Source organism: Nestor notabilis, unplaced genomic scaffold, assembly GCF_000696875.1.
Source record: "Nestor notabilis isolate BGI_N333 unplaced genomic scaffold, ASM69687v1 scaffold13601, whole genome shotgun sequence".
Classification (NCBI taxonomy): Eukaryota; Metazoa; Chordata; class Aves; order Psittaciformes; family Psittacidae; genus Nestor; species Nestor notabilis.
In genome coordinates this window covers 3,248-30,356 of record NW_009913427.1, presented here as the reverse complement: position 1 = coordinate 30,356, position 27,109 = coordinate 3,248, and the positions used below count along the sequence as shown (strand labels likewise).

General features: G+C 39.1%; 1 protein-coding gene across 1 annotated transcript; it reads right to left on the bottom strand.

Annotated features, from left to right (window-relative positions):
* On the bottom strand, positions 1-27,109 carry LOC104412467 (triple functional domain protein-like; the record flags this gene model as incomplete). The annotated part of the gene is made up of 8 exons (XM_010023198.1): positions 1-11; positions 213-348; positions 3,640-3,831; positions 14,180-14,302; positions 17,078-17,590; positions 18,328-18,520; positions 21,928-22,042; positions 27,035-27,109. Coding segments are annotated over 8 exons (1,358 nt in total), but the record flags the coding sequence as incomplete, so codon positions are not given.

The window sequence follows — 27,109 nt, the reverse complement described above, 5'->3', positions numbered from 1 at the left end:
TTCCATCTTGCCTTTTAAAATTCTTCCAGAAGATTAAGGGGAAGACTTAAACACTTAACTTTTGAACAATAGTACCGAAAAGTCCAGAATACTAAATTAAAAAAGAACCCTGGCACTTGAGTTTCCAACTAATGCGCTATGCAACAAGTGATGCCCCTTCATGATCCAAACATTACACCATTTTCAGCAACTGAAGGAAACAAACAAGACACTTACCTCGGAGTAAGCCAAAGTAATATGCTCATATATCCCTTGATGATGATGAATAGCATCTTCTAAATCTTGCAGTTCTGAGGGAAGCTCCACTTCACCACAAGCTTTACACCACGAGTCCACATTGCTCATGTACTGCAACAGACAAAAAAAACTTTCTCTTGATTTTGGGTTCTATCAATAAGTACCACACGTTGGTAATATGCAAAAGGACTGACACCTGTGTGATAGCCACTGAAAAAATATTATTAATTTTTTAAGGGGAAAATGTTTAATGTATTTCTCTCTGAACTGACCAAAATGAAGCTTATACCAGAATAAAAATACATATTCAAGTCTGACCGTACTTTTGCTTTTAGGTGTATGGAACTCTTTGAGCCGTTCACAGACAGGCAGGCTTAGCTGTACATTGACAGCTTTCAGAACCAATTAAACTGTTGGCAATACTGATGCTTCCAAGTTTACTCTTCCTCCTTTTTGTGACTTAGCAGCTAAGGAAAAGTTTACTTCACCCTGCATCTGCCACTTCAGATGCATGAAAGCCAATTAAATTCTTCTCTATGTAAAGAGGTAAAACATGCTGCAACTTTCAAGTCCAGACCCTCAGCTCTTACCCATCAACTCCCTGTTCAGATATTCATGGTATCATGAAGTATCACTTCACCTTTTTAAAAATCTTCAGAGAAAATGGATTTTACTTTGCATGTGTGCACATGTACACAAAAAATTAAAGGTGAACTGTTCACTGAAACACTCCATAGTTGTCTTCTGTTGGAAAGAGATCATCAAGGAAGCAAAGCAGTATTAGAGCACAGAAAATTCACACCTCTGTCCCCAAAGCACTAGCTTTGACACACAGAGAAGCACTAAATCCATTTGGTAAGCTACTACAGCAGCAAGCATGTAAAGGATTTACAACTTAAGCGGGCATCTCTTAGGACTAACACTGAACTTTAAGCACGCAGCTATGTCAGCAGAGCTGCTCAAGTCAAGCCTTTCAGGGGAAATTGAGGATACTGCAACAATCTCTTCTCCAGACAATTTAAGTTATCACTGAAGCTTAAGCTGCCTTGACAGACAAGAAACTGCCATCATAGCTGTATGCACAGCAGAAGTTCTGTCAACTTATTTTTGACAGCTAGGGGGCATGAATTTTATACCCATGTTATGCCAAGAAAGAGGAAAAAAGAATCTGTTTTTCTAGTTTTAATAGCTGTTAGACTTAGTACAGCCAGGCAAGTGGCATTTGTAAATTAAATTTGTCTTCTATTCATGTCATGTTCGAGTTTCAAAGTTTTAAGAGACCAAGCCATTTCTCTCATCATATGTATCTTAATTCCAGGAGCACATGAAGTCTTTTGAGGAGAAAGTAATCCATAGACCATTTCTGGTATTCTATTACTGTTTGAAAGCTGGGAGGAAGGATGGTAGAGTACTTAATTCTACGATACTTATGTAATTCTCATTTCATTAAGAGATAGTTTAAAAAATCTCTAATGTTAAGCACTGAAGATTAAAAGAAGCTCCATGTGGGACCCCTTGCACCATTCAGGCACTGCTATCTGGGTGCAGTCTTCACTGTGTCTGATGATAGACGGCGACACTTACCTAACACTGACAAGGGAACAAACGCATTCAAGGAGGGCGCATTATTTCTTTGGCTGCTTATCTTTTTATGTAGATCAAGCATCACCAGTCTCTATAGGGGTCATTCCTCTCATTCCAAACCCTCTTTCCTTGAACTCCCTCTCCACTGTTAATGAAACAGCTAATATATCACAGTGAGGTATCTTACAAAGCAACTAGGACAATCCATCACAGTTAATCAAAAAATTAAAAATGCAGAAGGAGCAATTAAATTATTCCCAGCAGATGCTGCACTATTTTCTCATTCTTTTCTTCTCTTTCCTCCTGTTTACATTTAGATTTAGTGTTAAAGAAGGTAATACTGACTCTTGCCACAGCTGCCCAGCACATATACAAAATTTAGTCCCCTGATTTCTGATGAGTATCATTTTCTTATGAAAAAGAACAGCATCTGAGTCAAGGTATACCTATCTGTTCATGTTTTACCATCTCTCTCCTACATGTATGGCTAAACCTCAATAATCCAAGCAATTGGAAAAGCATCAATACCGATAAGGTACCACACTGTGTCTTACCAAACGCTTCGAGCTTTGTATCAGAAAACAATTCCTCTATCTCCTTTTTATGTGGCCATTCTGTAAAACCTGCTAAAAATACTTACGATAGTGGCATTAATTTATATACTTTACCTTAGTCTGTCTAAGGACAGTTAAACCAATGTCACCATTAACATAATGAAAAGCAGTGTGTATTTGCATCTTGATAAGTTCACATTTCTCACTTCTGGACATTTATGAAGTTGAATATCTATGTATTAGAAATCATGAAAATAACTTCTTAAACTGTGCTGCCTCTCTGTATTTTTGCAGTTACTGACTCCCAAGTGGTTTCTTCATTTATTCCAAATTAAATTTTTATCAGATGAGACCTTTTCTTGGATCCAGTTTAGCAAGGCAAATATGAAGGAAAGTAACTATAGCAGCCACACAGCACACCAGAGCTTCAGTCAGCCATAACAATCCAAGAACCTCTGCTCTCCAAATTCACCAGATATATACAGAGCAGACATAATCTATGATAATCTGTATTATCAATGGGTGACTCAACAGCACATACACAGGAACTCCTTCAGAACTGAATTCCCTTGAGGGGAAAACATGCTTTCACCATCAAGACCATTAACTTAGGGATATTTATTCCTATTTCCCCTATGTATACCTCTTCTCTCGCAGTTACATATGGTTAATGACTTAATTAAAATAACTGGTATAGGCCTAAAGCTAAAATTTTTGTTTAATATAGGAGGAATCTCTTACGGGATACTAAGTAAACATCTCCCACACAATTTCAGATTCAGAAGACAGTTAATTAAATTCTCAACTTTCAGGCCAGTTTGACTTAGTTTTCTATAAGTAATTACTATGAGTTAAATCTTGACACTCAAGGACTGACTGGGGGGGACTGGTGAGGACAATAGAACAGTTGATGCTTTCTGGATGTAGGAAGGGCATTACATCGATATTGACTATACTAAATGTTTTCCTTTCTTTCAACTTAAAAGCTTCATATAGTTATGCATTTATGTCCATTTTCATTCACATAGCTCACTTGGCAAAGTTTTATCTTGCATTGATATGGTCAAGGCATTTTGTGGAGAATATAAGGGCAATGGGCTGTCCTGAGGAGAAAAATTTTTTGTTTGAATATCAGCTGAAATCAGCAGAAATAAGTGCTCTGCCTTTCTTGCCAAGCTCTTCAATCACTCTCTTGTACTTCTGTTTAAATCAATAGCAAGCAGTACAACTCACTGTTCCAGCACAGAAACTTTTGTTCACTAACCTGTTCAGCTTTCTGATGGAAGATGGAGGACATATCCAATAATGTGCTACGTTCATCCAAGGCCGCAGCAAATGCCTTCCACTCTTGCTCCAGCTGACTAGCAATCTGTTTTATTTGCTGTGAAGCATAATGGCCGGACTCGACCAGGCGATTTGCTACTGACATGATGCGGTTTATGTTTACATACACATTCTATGGAGAAGAAGGAGGGAAAAATTAGTGGAAGTTAGCAGACCATTTAAATACAGAGGTACGCTTTTATTAAATTTTTGTTTATTACAGTACTGCTTATAGACTGGGTTTATTTGTCAAATCTGTGCATGGCTAACTTTGGAATCTAAGCAGCATATAATGTATTATACTATCTGTATTACTGACAAGGGAAAAAGACAAATTGAAATGACTAGAGTCTCAACCTAATGTTAGTTGTCAGCTTAAACAACGTATTATATGAAGACCCACTATTACAGTGAGAGGAAAAGCTAACCATATTTTGCAATAGCCTCGATAGGAATGTTTACAGATGTTCAAGTCAAGACACTCAGACACACACGAATTAGGAAAACTGAAGTATAATTAGTAAACACTTAATCTATCCATGGTATGCATGTGTGCAACATCACTCTACAAATCTTTACATCAACTCCAAAAGTATTTCTACTTTTTAAGTAACAAAATACAGAACTCTCAGTTCTAAGGATTTCAACAGTTTAAGTTTTTATTTTCCTGCCATTATATTGCCTCAGGGCTTGCACTGAAAACTAGGCAAATAAGGTCAAAGATTAGAAAGATTCTCCAGCTTACTGGCATTACTCACTGATGGCTCTTAGTCACTCTAACTTTCAATCAAGAGTTTCCACTTTCTGTAAAGCCAGAAACAAGAACAACTTCATCACCAAAAGGTAGCTCCTCCAGAGCTACATGTATATAACGCTAAGATGACACTTCTTTCAATTGGGCTGACTCTCATAAACCTAGAATGAAGTTCTTAGAATCACAGGATTGTTGAGGTTGAAGATCATGTAGCCTACCTGCCTTGCTCAAAGTAGATTCAATCAGAGCAGGTTACTCAGCGTCATGTCCAGTGGGGGTTTGAGAATCTCTAAGGATGGAGAGATCACAGACTCTCTATGCAACATGTTCCAGTATTTCTTATGTTTAAATTGAATTTGTTGTCTTTCAACTTGTGTCAATTTACCTCTTGTTCTCTTACCGAATTCCATGGAGAAAAGTCTGGTTCTGTCTTCTTCACTCCTTCCCATTAGATATTTATGTTTTTATGTAAGATCCCTCCTAAGCACTCCTTTATCTAGGGTAACCAGTCTCAGCTCTCTCAGGCTCTCCTTGTACAACACAAGTATGCCATGCAGGTGCTTCAGAGAAGCAGCATGGTGACTTCTCAGAATGGGAATGAGAGCTTTCCACATAATGCTGTCCCGTAGGCCCATTCTTGTTTGTGCATGTACACTTCAGCAACCCCAGTTTAGCCCTGTTCTGGATTACGTTCTTTTGTTCACATCACAGTAGACCCTTTACTTGCCAACTGTCCTGGTTTCAGCTGTAACAGTTATTTTTCTTCCTAGTAGCTGCGACATTGCTTTGTTTTGGCTTTAGTCTGAGACCAAGCCAGTCTGCCACTTCTCACTTGGATGTTGGTCCTCTTCTCTCCCTCCCATCATTCTTATCCTAAAGCTCTTCTCAGCAGGTTGTCTGGCCTGCTGGCAAAAGCACCTTTGCGTCACGGTCCCATGGTTCTAGAAACCAAAAGCCTATTGCCAACATCAACTATGTAAACAGTTGTTGACCTGCAGGATCCATCTACCCTCTGACCAACAAGATGGAGAAGAAAACCACCTGGGCTTCCATGCCCTTGACCACTGCCCCTGGAGTCATGTATTCATGCCTGAGATTTTCCAGGTCACCCTTAGCAGTATTGCTGGGGCCCACATGGAAGCGCGGCAGGGGACAAAACTCTCAGGGGACAATACTCTGAGGTCTGGACAAGCTTTGGCAGTTTTTCCGCAATGTCCCAAATCTGAGCCCCCAGTAAGCAGCAAACTACAGAGAATGACTCAGGTTGGCAGATGGGAGTCTCTGTTCCCTGCAGAAGGGAGTCTCACATTATCACTCGCCTCTTCCTTTTGGTGCTCCTGTGTAGCTCAGATGCTTTATTTGACAGCTTCCAGCTCCTCAGCAGCCATGAGGTCAGTGAACCTATTCAGTAGCTGCAAATCTTCAAGTGATGCAGAAATGTTCCTCCTAGTGCCAGAAGTCATTATCTTCCAACCTTCATCATCATGGGAGTCTCCACTTCCCAAATAGACAGGCACAGACTGTCTCACCCTTCTCCCTTCAGTACAGTTGGTAGTTTGGGCTCTGGAAGCTGCAGTGCTGGAAAAGATCTGGTCAGTCTCTTTCTCATTATCTCTGATGATATGCAGACTGCTGACCTCTTCCCGCAGCTCCTTTACTTTATGACACAGATCTTTAATAACAACCACACACCTCCTGTGGGCAAGGAAACCATCTCCTGCTGCCCCAGCCTTGGGAAGAGGCCACAGGCATTCCGTGCAGCCCCAGACCTGCAGAGCTGTGTCTTCTTTCTGAAGCTCTCTGTGGGTTGAGGCTTCTGATGTTAGAGGGACAGTTGGTCCAGCATTAGGGACTGTGCCCTGGGGCGCATCACCACAATCGCTCAAGACATGGATGCTGTTCTGAGCAGAGTTGAGGACCTTTGCTGCATGAAATGCAGCACAAACTGCTGCATCCATTGGCTACTTCTGTTAGCTGCACTCATTCTTGCCTAGATCCTAAAAATTTACATGTGGAGCCAAACTGCTAAACACTATCACACAGAATGGTTGAGAAGAAAACAACAAACACCATTAAAATATCAACATTCTGCAGTGAAATATTTTTTCTCTTGTCCATGCAGTGTTTTTGGAATGCCAGCATGCAGGAAATGCCACAGAGCAGTTAGCTATCTGTCAAACTTCCCTGATCAAAGACTGAGGAACTGAGGCTAGTAAGCCAGGGAGGACAGAACTGGGCTCAGTGAAAGCCACAGATTAACAGGCGATAGAAGAACAAAACCTGAAATTGTTGGAAAACTGTATGGTTCCATTACTGTTGAGAGATGTGATGGGCAGCCTGTGCCAAAATTGAATATACTCCTACCAGTAAGAGAGGTCAGGGAAGAATGCTGGCATGTGGACACCTAACACTGCATAGATGCTGAGCATCTGAGGTGGAACCATCACCTGTTGGCATCAAACCACTGCCCAGAGCCTAACGCTGACTGGCTGGCACAAGTGTTGCAGTTCCTCCAGGCTTCACTGTGCTGACTCGTCTGAGTGGTAATGGCACAAGTATCTATTAATTGTAACTGCATGCATGCAGGAGCATTCCTGACACAGCCTACACCTCAGCTGGTCCACTTAATAAACTGAACACATCCGTGTCCTGTTGGCTGTCCTTCCTGCACAATACTACCTTTTCATTTTTTAGGTTATCCTACACATCTATGTCCTCCTTTTAAGCACAGATGAATAACTGCAAGAGAACAAAACTGCTCTTTCCAACAAATTTTAATACTGAAGAGCATTTAGGCCTATCGAAGTGTATGTAGCATAAACGCAAGACTGCTAAATGAATCCAGAAAGCCATTACATGGACTTTCCAGTGATGTGAAAAAAGTGTCAAAAGAGAAAAGAATAAAGGCTATTTTAGACTACGATTTGATCTGTTGGTATATCATAATAAAGGAATTTTGGAAATTCTGGAATGTCAGTTAGATATGAAGGACAGGGCACCATAAATGTGAAGCCAAGCAAATCAAAACTGAGCTGTGGTTAAAATGCATTCATTTTCCCATGGCAATCTGGCTTCACAAGTGTGGAAGAATAGCCCCTGTAGCATGTATGAATATGAATTAATATGCTGACAGTTAAACACTTTCCAAGCTACGTATACCACATTCCTTTCCTCAAAAAAAAGGTCTTACAATAATCTCAACCTTTTTTTTTCCCCTCCATTACCATATTCCTTACTACATTATATATCTACTTAAGGTTTAACTTTCAGTATTTCAGAATGCAATGACCCAAAAGAGACAGATTTAGTTGAAGAGAATCTCAAATAGCAGCTCACTATGACTGGACTGTCTTTAACTGATCCTTGAAGGTTAACAAATTTTGTTCAATTTTCTAAAAGGACAGGCAGATCCACTGAAATTATTATATGACAAATGCATATTTTGTGCACTGCTTGAGAAGCACTGTTCCAAGCAAGCTGGTGCTCATTTCCCAGGGTCTGACATCTCATTCATTGCATGGATTTACATCCTGGTTTCAGTTAAAGCAGCAAGAGCTATCAGGTAATAACTTCTGAAGACTTATTTAGCCATGTCATTTACACCATGTGAATCTGCATGAAACATCAAGCTTCAGAATGTGTATCAGCTGCCTAAAAAGTGAAAGGCTAAAGTGATACTGCATACCTTTCATTGTGTTACATGTGACTATTGTAACAAAACTAAAAAGGAAACATTACAATACACACAGGAAGTACACGAATGTACTTAGTACTCCCTCCTGAAGGGAGTGTACCTTTAAAAAAGTATCGCTCAGTAAAACAACACAGATTAGTAGTCTAAAACAAGCTGCAGTGCACTATGTCATTCTTTGGTGTGTGCCTTAAAAGCAAGTACACAGGTGACAGCCTGCCAACTTAACTGAACTTCTGTCACACTCAGTACAAAATAAAGCTGGCAGGTGCTCTGATGGTTCTATTTTATTTCCTGGTTTTCCCAAACAAATTTAAGAAATGTTTTTTTAGTTCTAAGATTTCGAACAGTAGTTTTCTGACACAGAGACTATTAAGCATTCAGCATTAAAAACAACCTCCTCAGTGACATGGTCCATAAGTGTCATAACTGGCACCTCTAGATAGACTGTAGTAAGCTTGAACTATTCCTTTGTGATGGAAATATTTTAGCAATGGAACTTCCAAATCATCTGCTGCTTCACACACAAATGGCCACCAAGATGAGGTGTAGCCTTAATGTATGAAAAACACCTGCTTTAATGATTTTAAATGCTTTCTAACATCTCTTCTCACTTTCGCAGCAACTGTAAAGCTCTCGATTCGGGAATCCAGACTTCAAAGATGAGGGCTGCACGTATGACTTGATTTCTTCCCTTGGAAACAAACAAGCAACCAAACCCAAAACAACCAACCAAACCTCAGCAACATCCAGACTACAATTTAGGAAAGTGTTCAACCAATCCTTCAACTATAAGGATCCTTAAAATATTCTCAGGTATCTATTTAACCATAGCTATGAGCACTGGAACAAGTGAAGTATAATTTCACTCTAAATTTCTTCAAGTTTATCATCTCTTTCTTACATTTTTCCACATGGTGGACCTGGGGAATCTTACTGGACCACCACCTCACACCACCTTCTTTTCCCCCTGACTTCATCACCTACCTCCACTTTCTCATAGTGAATTGCCCATGCCTTCAACCTCTCCTTACAGCCACATCATTTTCAACTGGATATTCCCCCTTACAGCATTAAGTATGGGGCTCTAAACTGGACCTAGTTCTTCAGTAAGACCAACTCGGTAAGAGTTATTTCTTTACTGATCTTAATTTCGGCACCCCCCATAAATATCAAGAGTGAATTAAGGTTTGCTTCTTTGCAGTAACACCACTGCCTATTCCTTTAGTTCATGATCAATTGACACGAACATACTTGTTGCTGTATTAACACCAGCTGATTACTTTTAAAAATACGTTTATTTGCTTCTTCCTTCTTATGGGGTGCACATCTAGCTTATTTTATTTCATCTTGTTGACTCTGGAGTGCTCCTTATAAGCTGAAAATATCTTGAACTCATTTTGCCTTTCCAGTCTCAAGTTGGTGGCATCCAGACATTATGTCTAAGCATTAACTGCTCTGGCACCAGAAAGATTCCCTTATGGGTTCACTACACTCAAACATCCTCCTAGTCCGACCAGGATCACCAGCTGTGCATTCCCTGAACTTCAAGAACATCATAAATCTGTGATTTGCTTAAACTGTGATTATTCAGAACTACCAAGAACTTGACTGAATTCATTTTACCTACTCTACCGCCCTGTACCTATTTACCTTGTCTATTAGGGATGTCAGATTGGTTGGACAGTTGATTGATTTTACCGTTTAACTGTTTTTTATTTATTTTTACTAAAAGCCCTACCTGAGTGATCTATTAGTTTAACAAAAACAAAACAACCAAACAGCAACAGACATCACAAAACCCCACAAAACAAACATGTCTCCCCCTAGTAGTAAACTAGCTTACTGCTGCTCACCCTTCACCACAGTCTTTTGTGAAAATCTGCACTTCAAAGCAACCTGGGGAACACTAGACAATTCACAACCTGTGGTCCTGCTCTCATTGCTTGAGTTCTCAGAGAACCCAGGGCAGGCTAAAATTAACATAGTGCTTAAGTCTATCTCAAGAGAGAACTCTATATGGTTACAAAAACATATATATTTAAAATGCTTTTGCTTCCCTTGTGCCCTAGCAGGTGTATGGAAAATGGCAGTAAAAAGAGTGGTCAAACACAGAATCAGTTTCTCCCACTCTTGCATACAAGACTGACTAATGGTATAATCACAGGTACTTTGTTTTTGCATTTCAAAAACTTGAGAGATAATTTTTGTATTTGCAACTCTTATGATGTCTTACTTGCAAGTTTCTCCCTTAAAAGGTACTAAACACTTGTTTTGAGAAGTGAAGCATTGGTTTAGTCACACAAGGAGGAACTTCAAACTGAAACTGAGTATTGCTCAACTCAAATAAATCTCAGGACTTGACAACAGCAATTTACTGTTGCTAAACACAGGCCTTTTAACTTGTACCGAAAATCCATCCTCATCTTTAGAGGATCATTGTGAGTTTATTTTTCCCCACAGTTAGGGAACATGGGATCTACTTACCCTATAAGGACACAGCCTTGACATTTATCACTGCACAACCTTTTAAATTCAGTAAAAGCAGGTCACATACCTTCACAGCTGCATACGTGAACTATCTTTTAGACAAGCAGTCTTTTTAGCCACATCAACCTGTGTGTTAAGCGATGGTAACCAAACATATGTCTGTCTTCAATGCACATCACGGCACCTATCCAGCTTTTCTCTGGGACAGTTCAATTGCAATGAGAACCAGTCTGTGATCAAGCTTAAGGCTTTCATGAACTTATTCCTGTTACTGTGAAGTACAACCACACGAGCTTATCACATACTGAATACACAAGATTCCTAGACACATCGCTTGCTAATGAAACTGCTGAAAGTACAGTTAAATCTCCTCCCCTAATGTATTCTTCACCTTTGTTTGTTTTACAACATTTGGTTTAAACTCGCAATTATTTTGTGCTGTAATACTGAAAATCAGATTCTAAAAATGTGGGAAAGCCATTACAAGGAAAACAAGGCATATTCAGCAAATCCTCTTTGTCCTTGATGTAATGAACTCCTGCTCATGATAGGAACTAAGTAGCTTTCACAACAGTTTACATCCAAGTGGCTTGTTTTAGACTGGAAGACTAGATTAAAACTTTGGCATCTCACCCAAAGGCAGTCGGTCACTCTCACCCGAGTTTGACATAAGCAGCTGCAGATGCTGCCCTCCTGCACCTTTCAGAAAGCCAAGCTGCTACTTGGGAAGGAAGGGGAGATGGGAAAGCCAGCTATTGACAGAGGGTAGCACCTGCTGTGAAGAGAGCATGTGCCCTTCAGCAACCACAATGAGTTGGGAAAAGCAGCTGCAACATTAGTTATCAGGGTTAAGCTGTGAGCAAGTGCAAGTGCATTTAGCTGCTTGGGCAGCATTTATTCTTCAAACACCCTTCCTCACCTAAAGTGAGCCTAAGGAAACTGCCTGGAAAGCAAGATCTATTAGGGTCCAGTTAAGGCCACAATGAAAAGCTTCAAAATCTCCTGCATATAATAAACCTTTATACATAGTTGCTGTCATTCCCTCCTCTACCCCACTCCATTGAATAAATCTGCAAAGTTGTAGATGGGTTAAAAGTTAAATTCCATCTCTAGTGTGACAGCATTCACATAAGAGATCTTAAATCAACTCTGGTAACTGAAGAGTTACACTGACAGGAGCAATGAACAAATAATAGCTTGTTAAGCATAGACTGTAAGTGAAGAGAGGTCAGGGAGAAGCTGAAAATGCTTGCAGGAGTTAAGGTTGCTTGGTATTTTTCCAGTTAAAAGCTAATGAAAACTAAGGCCTGCCAAAATTCAATTAGTTCACATCATTTTTTTATGTCACATTCAGCTTAATCTTTACCCCTAATCTACATGTAAAACTTTTGCCATTTAACCAGATAAAACCCAGAAAATCTGAACACTGCTTAAATCAAAATCAGAGACTAGTTTGGGTTTCGGGTGTTTGTTTTTTGCTTATTTGTTTTATGGGCTTTTTATTTGCTTTTTGTTTGGTTGGGGTTGGGTGTTCAGTTTTGGGTTTTTTTGGGGGGAGGGTGGTTTGGGTTTTTGTTTGTTTTTTTTTTTTTACGAGGACTTTTAGAAAAAGGACAAGGGGGAACGGCTTTAAGCTGAACAAGGGTACATTTAGATTAGATATTACAAAAAAGTTCTTTACTGTGAGGGTGGTGAGACAGTGGAACAGGTTGCCCAGAGAAGCTGTGGCTGCCCCATCCCTGGCAGTGTTCAAGGCCAGGTTGGATGGGGCTTTGAGCAACCTGGTCTAGTGGAAGGTGTCCCTGTCCACAGCAGTGGGGTTGGACTAGATGATCTTTAATGTCCCTTCCAACCCAAACCATTCTATCATTCCATAACTGATCATTTTGAATTTGTATTTTCATATCCTCTGCCAAGGAACCACTGTTTGGAGGTACTATGCTACAGAAACACATCAAAAAACTGCAGCTTGTTTTTCTCCTTTTGAATACTTGGACTGTTTAATTTGCCCAGCTTTAAGCTGCTCCTTGCATACTTCAAGAAATCATTGCACAAGCTGAGAAAAAGTCCTCTGTAATTAATGCATTTGACTACTACAGGCAAAACAGAGTGTAACAGCAAAAAGAGTCAAAACAGACCAGGAGGGGTTATGCTACATTGCTCAAGTGCTTCCTACTATTGATAGCATCTGAACAGTATGGGAAGCAGGAAGGAGGGGAGGTGGGAGGGAGGCAGAAATAGTCATTCAATTTGAAGAAAAGAGGACAAGAGTAACTAATACCAGGACAGGCTGACAGAAGAAGAATTTAACCTTTAGAGTAGAAGCCCAAGAATTGCCTGGGAGGCCATCCAAAATTCTAAGTTCCAGAAGTCATCATGCCTGTGAAGAAAAAAGGCACCTATACCTTCCTAATGGTCAAAGCTACCTTCATATATTACTTTATGTAACTTCATTACAGTGTTCCCCATCATTTGCTTTACTTTTTTCAAAAGGTTCATAATGATTTTCTTCTCTTAAACTTTTGCACACAGCTGAGTTGCAAAAGAAGAAAATGTGGAAAGAAAAAGAACTTATGTCTTCAATTGGTCTAATTCTAGCTGCCTTACTCATCATTCCATTATTTCAGAAAGATGGGTAACCTAGGTAAGATTACTCTGCCACTCTCTCTTTCCACAGTTAGTAGTTCTGTCCTACAAAGACACCCTCCTGTAAGAGTTGATTGTTTTGACCATACTTTAATTCAATTCCCATCTTCAGACTGCCAAGGAAGTTAATTTCCAACAAGACTGGTAGTGTTCTTCCTTCATTGAGCTGACAGGAAGGAACTGGATTTAGGCCCACACTCCCAAAGTTATTTAAATACCTCCAATCCTCCTAGTGAAAAGGACCTAAAATGTACTTGAGAATTTAGTCCCCAAGTTCAAACAGGAATTCATGAAACTGAAAATACGTGGCTTGCACTGCCAGTTAAAATCCAAATTTTTTAATTGTGGACTACTGATAGCTCACCTTAAGATGATGTTTGACAAAAAAATTGTTTGTTTTAGCTCCGTTCTACTGTGCCAGAAATGTGAAGTGTGTCTTCTTAAAAGTATGGAAAACCATTAGACCAAGCTCAGCTGTTGATCACTACTTCTCACAACTTTCTGACTGAGTTGCAATATATTCAGAAGATCCCAAGAGCTATTTCTTTCCATATGGAGAGTCAAATTTCATATTACACACTATTCTCTGAAATTTCCTACAAGACTCAAAGCAGTACTCAAACACACATCCCAGTTTCTAGAAGTCGGGACACTTACAACAGAGAGTTGCTGAGGTTGTGTGGAATATCTCCACCTGTCAGAATAATTTTGTTGCTTGCTCACAGTGCCTCTGTACTTGGCTACCGTTTATTCTCCTCCTGTGTGTTTTATAATCTGCTCAAATACAAATTTGCACTACTTGTAACAGAAGGAATTGTTTAACTATATAATTCATGAATTCAACCTTAACATAGAGCAAATAGGCAACATGTCAATGCTGTGAAGTGAGGCATTTCTTACCATACAGTTCATGGCAAAGTGATTGTGCTGTGTCTGAAGCTCCATTGCATGGGGATGACTGGTTCCGATCTCTGTGTAGCTGTTCAGGAACAGACCTTTGTTGTGTGTAATCCAGTCAAACATCTACAAGAAAATGTTAAGGAGGGGTGGGGAAGAGGAGGAATAAATCACTAATTTGTTATGGTAGAAATCACAGACAATGTGAGAAATCTGTGAACATGTAAGAAAGAAAGAGCGTAAGGCCATGAAAACAAACACAGTGTTCTTTCAACTGTAAGTTACAATACATTTTAATGACATCATTGCTGAAATCCGACTTTTTTGACCAAACATCTGAGGCTGTTAAGTCTTTACTATAGGTGTTTATCTCAACAAGCTACACTAAATTCATAATCATAAAGGCATAAACTTCATTACTACTAAGAAGTCAGAGTAAACAAACAGGCTTGGAGCACAGCCCTGAGTTACCAAGCTTATATGTTCTCTAGTGTCAGCATTTGTTGATGTCAGCAGCTTAATAATTTACAATGGAAATGGCAACTCACGGAAATTAAATATAAATTTGTTCTTGCTGATTAAGTACTTCAGCAGCAAGTTTAGTATTTTTAGTTCATAACTTTACAGCAGATTTGTAAACAGATTTTCTGTTGTTGAACAAATTTCAAAAACTATACTTGAGCACAGAGTTACACATTACCTTCTTCCAGACAGATTTAAGATTAAATAAAAAGTAATTTAATATTCAAACTTTAGGAAAGACCTTATCTGGCAATGATCATCAAAAAAGGTACATAAGTATGTTAACAGTGGCACTGGAAGACAAAGTTTTCATAGACCAAGCAACACAGAAAAAGACTAAGTTTAACACACACCCCCCACAGCCCTCACAATGGTCTTGAAATCTTTCTGTACCTCAGTTCCAAAGACCCTCCTACTCTCTGAATAATCTGAGAAAGATTGTTCAGGAAAAAAATGGTAGCAATAAGCACTCATTTAAAGATTTCTTAATAATATGCTGGCTAACAGAGCAGTATTATTGAATCCATTATTCCACCCAGGTACAAGACAAATCAAACTATAAGTAAAGCACAATATGGTAAGGACTGTAAACAAACAAACAAAAAAAAAAAAAAAAAAAACCAATCCAAAAAAAACCCCAAAAAATAAAGTTTTAATATCTCAGGACAACCGAGACAGCTGACCACATACTCCTAAAATGTTCATTTTCTTATCTAGGCTACTGTGAAGATGTGTTAAAACAGTACTCAAACTAGATTCTGGTCCTACCTGTGACCACATTTCTCCAGGTTGTCTGACTTTCCTGCCTTCAGTCACTTACACAACAATTCCAATCAGATTCCCTCCTACCTTGCCCCTTTTTTTGCCTGTCTCTCTCCTGCCTGAATGATGAGGCCCTCAGTGATATGGTTTAGTGGTGGTCTTGGCAGTCCTGGGGTAATGGTTGGACTTGATGATCTTAAAGGTCTTTTCCAACCTAGTTGATTCTATGATCCACCCCAGATTTCCTGTGCAAAGAGTTGTGAAAGTCCTCCAAAATGACCATGTTTATTTTTCCCCATCTAACACCCCTTTCTCCTCCCCTCCCCCCGAAAAAAAAGGTTCAGTCCAAGTTACATAGGAAACCTTTAGGTGAGTAAACGGAGAATATAGCTTTCAATACAATGTAAACACTATCAAAATACTTCTTGTTCATGCTGTAATAAGGAACAAATACAGTAACTAAGTGCTGAGAGGTTGCTAAGAAATATTTTTGGCCTGAAAGTGCAACATCTTATTATTTTCTAAACAATTTCTAACTCTAAATTCACTTGAGCAGATTTTTTTCAACTCTTTACACGTCCCTACTATTTTCAGCTATACCCATGCAGTAAACACTTACTTTTAAAAATAATTTCTTTTTTAAACACAGCAGAAAACATTGAGAGTAGTGTAAAGAGCAGAAATGGTAAAGGTAAGGGAAAGAACAGGGGAAGAAGACAGGAAGACGTAGGATAAAGCAGTATGATATATATGTGCTCTGCTAATGAGCATCGCTGGAGAGCAGGATACTGGTTTAACACAGGCCTTTGGTCTCATGCAGTTCAGGCATTCTTACATAAAGCACTAAGAAATCTGGCAAAGACCATACTTACATTTCACTGCATAGTCTAGTTAACTTCTTCCAGAGAAAAACTACCCACCCTTCCTTAAAGCTATTTGTTCCACGGTAACAAGTTAATAATGTGATTGCAAAACCATTCTAGATGAAAACAGATCTTATTTGAGCTCATCTGTAAGTGCACTGCCTGCCTCATTTCCTCTTCAAATTTCATGACAATCAAGGGCTTTCTCATTTGAAGGGACAGGTTAGCCCAAAACATTCTGAGATCACTCAGTCCCCTGTTAATGACATATGCACTGTCAAAAGAGATACATCAGTTTTTAGCCTGGAACTTTAAATCCTGCATCAATGAAGCAGCTTCCCATGTCAGCCTCTTCAGACTTTGCCAACTGCCTGTCACTAAAATCCCAAGGGTCACCCAAAAGGAGACCAGTGTTATCCTTAGTCATCTGTATTTATAAAGCATACAGCATTCATCTTCACTTGATGCAAAAGTATCTTTCTGGAAGCATATCTTACCAAAGCAAAAGCTTTTAAGTCACTACCACTTAAAATTTTCTTCAGTGAGAACTATGTGTCTTTTTTGAAGCTTAGAATTACTACCTAATCCCCTTTATTCCATAAGAGTAAAGGTCACTCTCAGTCAAGAAATCCTTTATTTCTCATTGAAAAGGCTAGTGATTAAAGATAAAAATTACTATTTGCAGTTATCCTTGGTACTTTTTTCACATCCATCAAGCAGCACCCATTTATACTCCCCCCTCCCAATTCCTTACCTTTTCAGCATCCTGCTCAAACAGCCTGAGCTGAAAACATTGGTCCAATTTCAATTTCCGTACATGCCACATCTGATGCAGATGCTGCCGTGTTGAGTGCAGCCTGTCCAGCATAGTGGATACTTTGGGTAAAAGGTTCTGTAAGTCTGCATTCCCTGACCCAGAGTTCTTTTTGGGAAAGCTATCACTGCTCTGTATCCGCTGGAGCAGCTTTTGTCCTTCCACATCAAGGTCCTCAATAGGGGCCTTAATGACTTTCTTTTTTAATTGTGAATGTTCCTCTATCATATTGCGAGCACCTTCCAGGTCCTGAGGCATTTCCTTTTTTGACAGTATATCTTGCAGTTCCTCCAGTCTGGACAGCATATGGGTTGCATTGCTAATATAGTCCTCAAAGGCAACTCTAATTTCTATCCACTCCTCATGGTTGTACTCCAAGCAGCCATCAAATTCTGGGGTTAGCTGAGAAGGATCAACTACTTTGGTAAGGCCTTCCAGAGACACCATATTTGTCTAAAAAATAAAAATGAAAATTATTTTAAAAAAATGCTGATACTGAAATGAATATAAAATTTTATTTCAAGTTTTTGTTTTTCTCTTTGTAAGAGTTGATCATTTTGCTCATGAAGTTCACTCAATAACTTCTATCATACACTTCTTTTCAAGTATTAATTCTGACCAGTCTCATGTCTTGCAGATATTTCCCCAAATATTTTCTTTCTCTCTTACATCACTACACTTAAGGAGAAAACAGCAATCACTCTTTTGACTTCTGTTTTTATGAAGTTTTAACTTTGTGTATTGTAAAGCAGCAGAAGGATAACAGCAAGGTTCAGTTGGCTGCTTTCCTCAGGATGCTGATATGATTATCATAGTGCAGACCAAGACAACAAACATGAAACCTCACTTTTTCCCATTAGGGGTAAAACTCTAATTCCATCTTTCTCACACTCAGAAAATGAATATAAATGACAACATGCACAACTACCTAGCCTAAGTACATGAAGAAAACCACATTCCCTCTAGCATCACTGGCCTAATGTATCCCTCCTCTCATCTAGAACATAGAATCATAGAATAGTTAGGGTTGGAAAGGACCTTAAGATCATCTAGTTCCAACCCCCCTGCCATGAGCAGGGACACCACACACTAAACATAAGTTATCTGAGAGTTTTGAAGGTGCTGATTAGTAGTGAGCAAACTTAAAACCATGAAATAAATGTAATTTTGTATACCATAGGGGAAATTACCTCAAACTCAAACTTAGAGCTGCCAAAGTTAGTCCTCTGTTTCTGCCAGAAATTGTCTGGCTTGATTATCAGTGCAACATGAATACAACATGGAAAGGATTCCTGTAAAATCTTCAGCAGAGGCTTTATGGAGTCCCATTTTGACCCACGCATATCTACAATGACGGTGAATCCTCGTTTACATACTTCCTCACTGCATAAGAAAGAAGAAAAGGTTATCAAGCAAGTGTTACAACTTCAAACACAGCACTCAACTGCACCACACTGCTTAATGAACGTGGTCTTCTCAGCTACACCCTAGGGTCTCACTGTTGACTAGCTGACCCATACAACAGAACTCAGGTACCTCTCAGGAAGCTTCTCACATCCCCCTGCCAAACTCCTTTGTAGGCAATAGCTTCACACCTGTTGCTGATTTGATAATCTGTCTTTTGTCTCCTTTTTCATTTTCATTGTTTATATCCACAATGATTCAACTTCCAGTCTTGTTTCTCCTTCACCTTACACATTAAACACAATTTACTGAAGCAGCAACATATAATTAATTTACAATTGACTCTTCAGAACACACACATTTTACTGATGACCAATATTCATGCCTTTCTAATGACTGAGGGGGATCCTCTAAAACACAGAAGATGGCATACTGTTCTTACCTACCACTTCTGCACCATTTTTTAAACTGCCTCCGATTTAGCCCATTACTATCCGAGAGTTAAAAGAGTCTGTGGAGGGGAAAAAAGCCTTTATTGACAATTCCTTCTGTAACAGCATCAATTTGTGGAAGGTTAATGGGTAAGAAAGCATTTTATGGCTGTGAAGAAAACGCATCAAGCTGTTTCTACGAATTTGAGCTCAATTTTGCTGCCCAAAAGTTGACAGACCTTATACCCAAATTCTCTGGCAACTCTTCTGAGAATGGCAGATTTAATTTCTTTTCATCAATACCGTTAGTACGCCTAGTGCTTGCCGCTGATCAAAAGTAGCAATCACCACCAACACCAGAAATTTTTGTTCTGTTCCAGTGGAATTTGCTACGTGACCTTGTTAAGATAGAAAGGAAAGTAGTTCAAAACCAATGCATCATAGCCAATGGACTATCAAAAAGGACTGAATGTCCATTGTTTGAGTACATGAGTCATTTTCAGGGATGTGACTAATATAAATGCAATTGTGGAGTTCATGTGGTGAGGTTTTCACAGTATCCAAAATGCAGGAAGCTTCACCGGCACACTTTATGCAATCTCATTGGCCACACTATAGAAACATGAGTTATGGTTGATACAGAAAAGCAGAAAAGCTTCCAAAAGAAGTAATAATACAGATTCCTTAGAAGAGGATTTCAAGTTTAAAAAACTAATATAAATGCAATTGTGGAGTTCATGTGGTGAGGTTTTCACAGTATCCAAAATGCAGGAAGCTTCACCGGCACACTTTATGCAATCTCATTGGCCACACTATAGAAACATGAGTTATGGTTGATACAGAAAAGCAGAAAAGCTTCCAAAAGAAGTAATAATACAGATTCCTTAGAAGAGGATTTCAAGTTTAAAAACTTAAAAAAAAACCCAAACAAACAAACAAAAAAAACCCCCAAACACTAAACAAAAAAACCCCAAAACAACAATAAAAAACCACCACCATTCTATTAAAAAAAAAAAAAAAAGTTTGTCAAGATAAATGTTGGCTGTCCCACCATGCCAGAAATGGCAATGGTAGTAAAAAATACACTGACTAGCTTGGAATACATTTAGACTACAATATACAATTTTCTCACCATAGTGAAAATGTTTTCTAACAGCCTCACAGAATTAAAGGCCAAAAACAACCACTGTTTTAAAGATACACCCATTACTGAAGGCTGCATGCTATTACACGAGTGCTTATCAGCCCATCCCTATCCTATCATGCAAACTGAGCACTGAGTGAGGAGGAGTGCTTGCCACTAATTCACATGATGCATACATCTACTGGGATATAGAAAGTGGACCGGCCCCTGATCATGTGGTACAACGTAGATGTGTCCTCCCATCATGTGGCCCCATCATCTGACAAAAGATGAATCCCTTTTGGCCAAGGATCACAAAAAGAGTTCTAGGAGGCTTTAGTCAGCCAAGGTCATCTGTTAGGTAAACCTGAACTACGCTAATACCTGGTCCACTCAACACTGATGACTTGAATTTAGCAATATTTTTAAATCAGATACATTGTTAAATTAGTAAAATTGTGAGACTGAAATCACCTTAAGTGTTCAGATCTCTTGCCAAACAACTCATACCTCTGAAACTGCAGCTACATACTGCAGTAACTATTAACCAAAATAACTAAAAGACTAAATGTTTGGGGCTATTTGTACAAGTTGGGCCTTCTTAATTAGCAAGATGTGCATGATCAGTCCCTAAAACTGTATGAAAATGTCTTGCTTTTAATAAAGCTCCCTTTATTCTAAAAGCTTTGCCATGCTTGCAGGAACATAAAGCCTGCACTAACTTTCTTTCCATTTTAAATGTATTGATGCTAAATTAACATACATCTTTTTGCCAGAGACCACAGTACTTTGCCAGATTATCTCTAGAAAATTCTCTTGGGCATATTTGTTATTTACATCTCAAACATTCAAATGTGAAGTCAAATTACTTCAGAAATAAAAAAATCTCAAGCCTAAGTACTAAACACTCCTACACTTCAAAGTGAAATAAAGAGTAGAATAATTTAGTTACTGACAATTGCTCTTATGGAAGGCTATACACACTATCAACAGGAAGTTATTTTAATGGAAACACTTTTGTCAATCTGAAACTGACCTCTGATTACATCGGGTGCAAAGGAGACTGCCTATAGATTAACACATTACAGAAATACGGAAGATACTGCATTCAGGGATGTTGCCCATGGAATTTTTTTAAATTATAGTGACAACTGCTCCTTGAGGTTTGCCTGAGTGTCCTTGAGGTCACAAGCAAACATAATTCAAGTACAGTCAGCATTGCTCCAGTTTACACCAAATGCAGGCAGATTCTAAAATGGACCTGAAGTAAGGGTTTTACAACCATTTTTCTCCCTCCTTCATTTACTACTAGGAACAAAGTTCTATGTGAACCTTTTTTACATATATATAGTACATAACTTTTTTTAAAAAAATATATGTAATTTTATATATATATGGGGGTGCATATGTACATATGCACTAGCACTGGATTTGACCTCTGCTGATTTCTTTAAACAGCACATTGTAATTCACAGCTTAAACTGTTGATAAGACAATGGTATCACTACTTTCAGTGATCTCTCCACAGGTTTATCTGAGACTTGTACAAACAACTTTACATGTCTCTATCCTGATTATTCTTGTGCTGTATCATGACACTGTAACTTACCTAATACAAAAAACAGCTAGGAATCTTGTGCTGACCTCACCCCATACAAGGCATATTGTGAATGATGACCAGTGTGTTTCTAATTATTGATGTACTTTGAGTTGTATCCGCAGTCTTCAGCACAGAAGACTGAACCAATTCAGTCTTCTAGCTTGTGGATGTACTGCAACATAATCCATTTGTTTTGTTTTATAGCTTCAGAGCTTATCGGACTATCACTTACCTAGGAATACATGCTAGGTATGAAATTAGTCTTCTAAGGTCTTCTTGCCGTATTCTATCATGGTTACTACGAGCTGGAAACGTCAGAATGGGACCTCCACGCTTATCTCTGCCACCTGAAAAATTGAACATGTTAAAAGACCCAACAGTATAACACCATTCTTGTTTGCAAATCTAGTCTTCAGAAAAACTAAGTCCTACACTGTATCGTTAATATCCACTTAAAGAAGTGGTATCAAGTTAAATACCAACACTATCACTTAGAGACCATCTTAAAATTGAATTTTGGGAGTATCAGTCAGCATATTGTCACAATTCCTACAATGAGGAAGTTATCTGTCTAACAAAAACCTAAAAAAAGAATACCACAGCATTACTCTTAGACATTGCAGTCACATTCAAGTTTGATTGGCTGTGTGATATCTCCAGCAATGGTGCTTTGTTATGTATTTAACTTTTGAATCAGCAATTGTACAGATTAAATTTAAACACAAAGTTACACTACTTTGTAGGCAAGCATTTAGAGGATACTCAGCACCCACCACAACTAATGCAGGAGCCCAGACAGAACTCTTGAGAACACACTCCCACTCGGGTGTCCGTCTGCAGGCTATGCCCTGCTCCAATGTCAGTACAGCAACAATGAGCACAACTCTGGGATATGCGCCCAGGTAGAGGAGCTCCTCTGCTTTGTGACAGAGCTCTGGGAGAAGGAGAGGAGGTTGAGGAGTGTCAGGGAGTCCAAGAGAGAGACTACTGGAATGGCACCCTACCATCCCTGGACAGACCCCACAGGCAGATAGGATGCATGATACTGATGATTCCCCATCCTCTCTCTGGCTGGCTGAACACAGTAACTGAAGGGATGGGGGGTGATGGTGACAAGTTCCTTCCCGGAGCAGCAGATGCACCTGTTCTGTGACTGCCCCACCTGCCCAGGTGCCCTTGCATGATAGGTATGTGCCTTTGCAGGTGGAACCAAACAGTAATGAGGACCATAAAGTAAAAAAGATGGGTCACAGTCATAGGAGACTCCCTCCTGAAGGGAACAGAAAGCCCCCTGTGCAGACCAGACCCACTTCCTAGGGAAGTGTGCTGCCTCCCGGGGGCTCAGGTTAAAGATGTAAGGAGAAAGCGTGCAGCCCTCAGATTATTACCCATTATTGATCTTCCAGTTGGGCAGTGATGAAGTTGTAACAAGAAGTCTGAGGGCAATCAAGACAGACTCAGGGCCTGGGGACAACTGGTTAAAGGAGTATAAGCAGTGTTCTCTTCTATCCTCCCAGTTACAGGGAATAATAAGGGAAGAAGCAGGAAGAGCCATCTGATTAATACCTGGCTGAGCTGGGTGTCACCAGCAGAATACGAGGAAAAATTTCATCACCAAAAGGGTTGTCAAGCATTGGAACAGGCTGCCCAGGGAAGTGGTGGAGTCACCATCCCTGGAGGTATTTAGAAGATGTATAGTTGTGGTGCCTAGGGACATGGTTTAGTGGTGGACTTGACCATGCTGCGTTAACAACTGGACTCAATGATCTTAAAGGTCTTTTCCAACCTAAACGATTCTATGATTAACTTCATTACTAGCACAGAGTTTAGGCATATAGTATTCCACACCCAGTGCATATACCAGATGAGTAGACAGATACTATTTGAGCGTTTAATTTATAATTTTTATACTGTTCTGATGTGCAGATACTGAATTGTCAGTTATAGTTTTTAATCTTGTCACCAATGCAGGAAATTCTGAATCACTTAATACATAAGGCAGAAAATGTGGCTTTGAGCAGTTCCACTTAAATGTATTCGTCTCATTCATTAAACTGCACAGAACTGTTTAACTGTACTACTGTTTAACTTGGTGCAGCTGAACAGTAAAATGCTATTTCATATCCAGTACCTTCTAGTGACCACAAAATGTTATTGTTACTAAATGCTAAATTCAAGTCAGTAAGCTGTCTTTATCAACACCTGTATTATATTCCCATACATGTTCTCAACCACAGATGTGTAACTGTTTTCTCCTGTTCCATGGAAACTCAGAAAAACAGTATCCTCTGTCCTGAATGATTTCTCATTGCAAATCAGCATTACTAAACAAAATATAACAAAACCAAACAAACAAACAATCCCCCCAAAAAACAAACACAAAACCAAACCAAAACAAAAACCCTTTGAAAGGAAGGCCAAAAGCAAATAAAACCAGGCACTCAAAAGTTCATCGCTATCTTCCCCAACACAGTCTGCGTGTGCTTGCTACAGACACTAAGCCTAGCTATGAAGGTCTCCAGAGATTTGTCTGCACTGGACACATTGCCCATGAGGCACCGAATGAAACTCAGAAGAGGCAAAAGCAGCTTTGAATTTCTATCAGGCTGCAATGCCAGAAACCTAAACTTAGAAAGGAAATTAATATTCTTCTTAACTTTCTTAAGAGAGTCATCTTCCATGATGAACTTAACTTCATCTTAAGAGGGACATCAGAATAAAAACAACTGAGTTGTCTCATTCTAAATGGAGAGAGACAAGTCTGATCTTGACCATCCTGTCCCAACTGCCAAGCAGAGAGCTTTGATTATTTTTAGATAACAAGTGACAGGATAAAAAGAAGACAGAAGCCACAAGAGAGAGGAAGGATAAATGACAGGACTGAGAGTCCAACAGTCCAGGCCTCTGCTCAGCTCCAGAGCAATCAACAGGCTCCAAAGCTACAAAGCTTAGCTGAAAGCTGCTGCAGCACTTTACACTGTCCTCAGCACGCTGCAGGTCATCAGCTAGAGATCTTTAAAGTTTACATTTTGACTGGTAAATGCTACTGTTTCCAAACCCCACCAGAAAAAAGTGCTTTACTGCTCAGGGTGGAAATTCTTTAAAAAATCCCCAGCTAGCAGGGAAGAACATGATATGAATTGTCATTAACACTAAGCATTTTAAACAAATGCATTGTTACATGTGGTCACCTCAGATCAGTCTCCAGGCCTTTTCCATACAGCAACTCCTGTATCATGCAGTTCTCAAACATGGCATGGGAAAGAAACCCATACTTTTTATGTCATTTTGGATCCCACTTCAGTTGGGACCCAGTTCCACATGCACCACAGACAAAACCCATTCTTAAAGTATGGTGCTTAAACTTCTGATAAATCACATTCTGAAATTTCTGTACATTGGAGACTACATCTGTTGCACAAATTTCAGGTCTAGATGAGTAATGAAATCAACACAGCCTTGATTGTTGGTGAGAAGAATTTCACTCTCCGGTCTTAAACCAGACACCAGAATTGTAAATATTGAGTAAAAAAGTCCTTAAGACCTCTGTTACGTTTTTTTGGTTGGTTTGTTGTTTTTTTTTTTTTTTTACCACCATCAGCTATGCCAAATGCTTTTTTAGGTCTTTTTCAATAAATAACTCTCATTTCCTTTGTTCCTGATGCTCCTGTGTCATACACAAACAGGAATGTTAAAAGCAACAATGCATGAGGCATCAGGTGGGAATTTCCTGTCCCACAATACTTTATCCAACACAATCCCCTATTTGTCTTGGTTTAACAAAAACATATGAAGCTACTACTTTCATTAGTAAGAGTTCCATTTTTACTCCTTTCTTTTTCTGTAACCCCCCAGAGCACTGAGATAGAATCTCTATTTATGCCAAGATGTGTCATATGTATAGCTGATCAACTCACATGAATCATCCAACATGAATCACTTCTGTCTAGTGCACATCCCTAACACCAGTCCTGTCAATGGTCTTCAAATGGCACCAAAATCCACCAGGCCAAGTAGTGCAGTTTTTTCAGCAACTGCCTTAATTTACCTAGTTACAAAGGGCTTATGTAAAGCTAAATGGTGGGATGTTTGAAAAGCAAGACAACTTTTCAAGTGGTATTTCCTTATATGAAACCAAGATAATTGCAGCTTGCAAGAAAATGCTCTCCTCATATAAGTACGTGTAGAGATGTCAGAGTATCTGTACTTCAACAGACTTCAGTTTTAACTTAATAAAAAAATTGCATCCAAGATTCCATTCATACTTCATGGTTATATGAAGGCAAGCCTTCATCAGCACTACAATTCATAAGCCGAAGAATTGGGAGTTCCTACACCACCAGGGAAATTTGCTCTAGGCAGTTGTTACATCATTCATTACAGTTGCCAGAACCTTTAAAAAACAAAACAAAACATCTTTTTTTGCTTATCACCTCTATTTGACTCAGCAGAGTGCACAGGATGAAGTGCCGTGAACTATATACTATACTTGCAAGCATCAGCATCCATGCACAGCAAATCTCTAAGGAGTGCAATTTCAGGGATCATTTTGTATGTTTTAATATTTACTGATAAGAGCTTTATTTTTGGAGTTCTTGAAAAATTATTTATCAAAAAAACCCTTTCAAGTATGAGCCTGTCCTCTAAATCATTTGACACTAATATTATGGCAAGGAGAATTATGTTTAATCCCAATATATTTCAAAGTATTTACTTCAGAAAGTCACAACAAAATGCAGTTCACAAGAATAAGCACCTCAGTCATCATTCCATCAAGTAAAGTAACTTAGCAAGTTATAAAATATGTTACTATAGTCATTCATCTAAATCCCATTTTTAAATCCTCTGCTATTCCTCATCAAGTAACCAACTTCAAGGTATATGCTGGAGGTAGCTAAAACTAGATGGTAACTCATTTCACTATGAAGATAGCAAATACGGTTTAGAAGATATGCACTGAAATTTGACCTCTGCAACAGAGATATTTCTCCAGTGCTTCAGATAGGCCAGTAACAAAGCCATCTCTGTAAAGCAGAAATAAGAGAAGGAATATGACTATGGTATGGCAGGTTGTTCTAAACAATGTTGTTGGATATGCATGGGGGACAGGACATGACCAGGATGACAACAAGCAGCACGTTCCACATTCAACAAAATACGTATTTTCTATATTACACATCCTTTCACAGTGCTCATGTTATGTTTGGGATATTCAACTGGAATAGGTGCTACCCTAGACGTCCATGACACTTGTAACGATATTTAAAAGTACTTAAAATGCCATTTTACATGTGACTAGCAACAGTCATGCATTCCACAACAGAAGAAAATAACTCTACCTGAAAGGTATGCGACTTTTTCCTTTAGAATTGGCAATACTTCCATAGCCTTCATTTCATCATTTTTGCGAAACC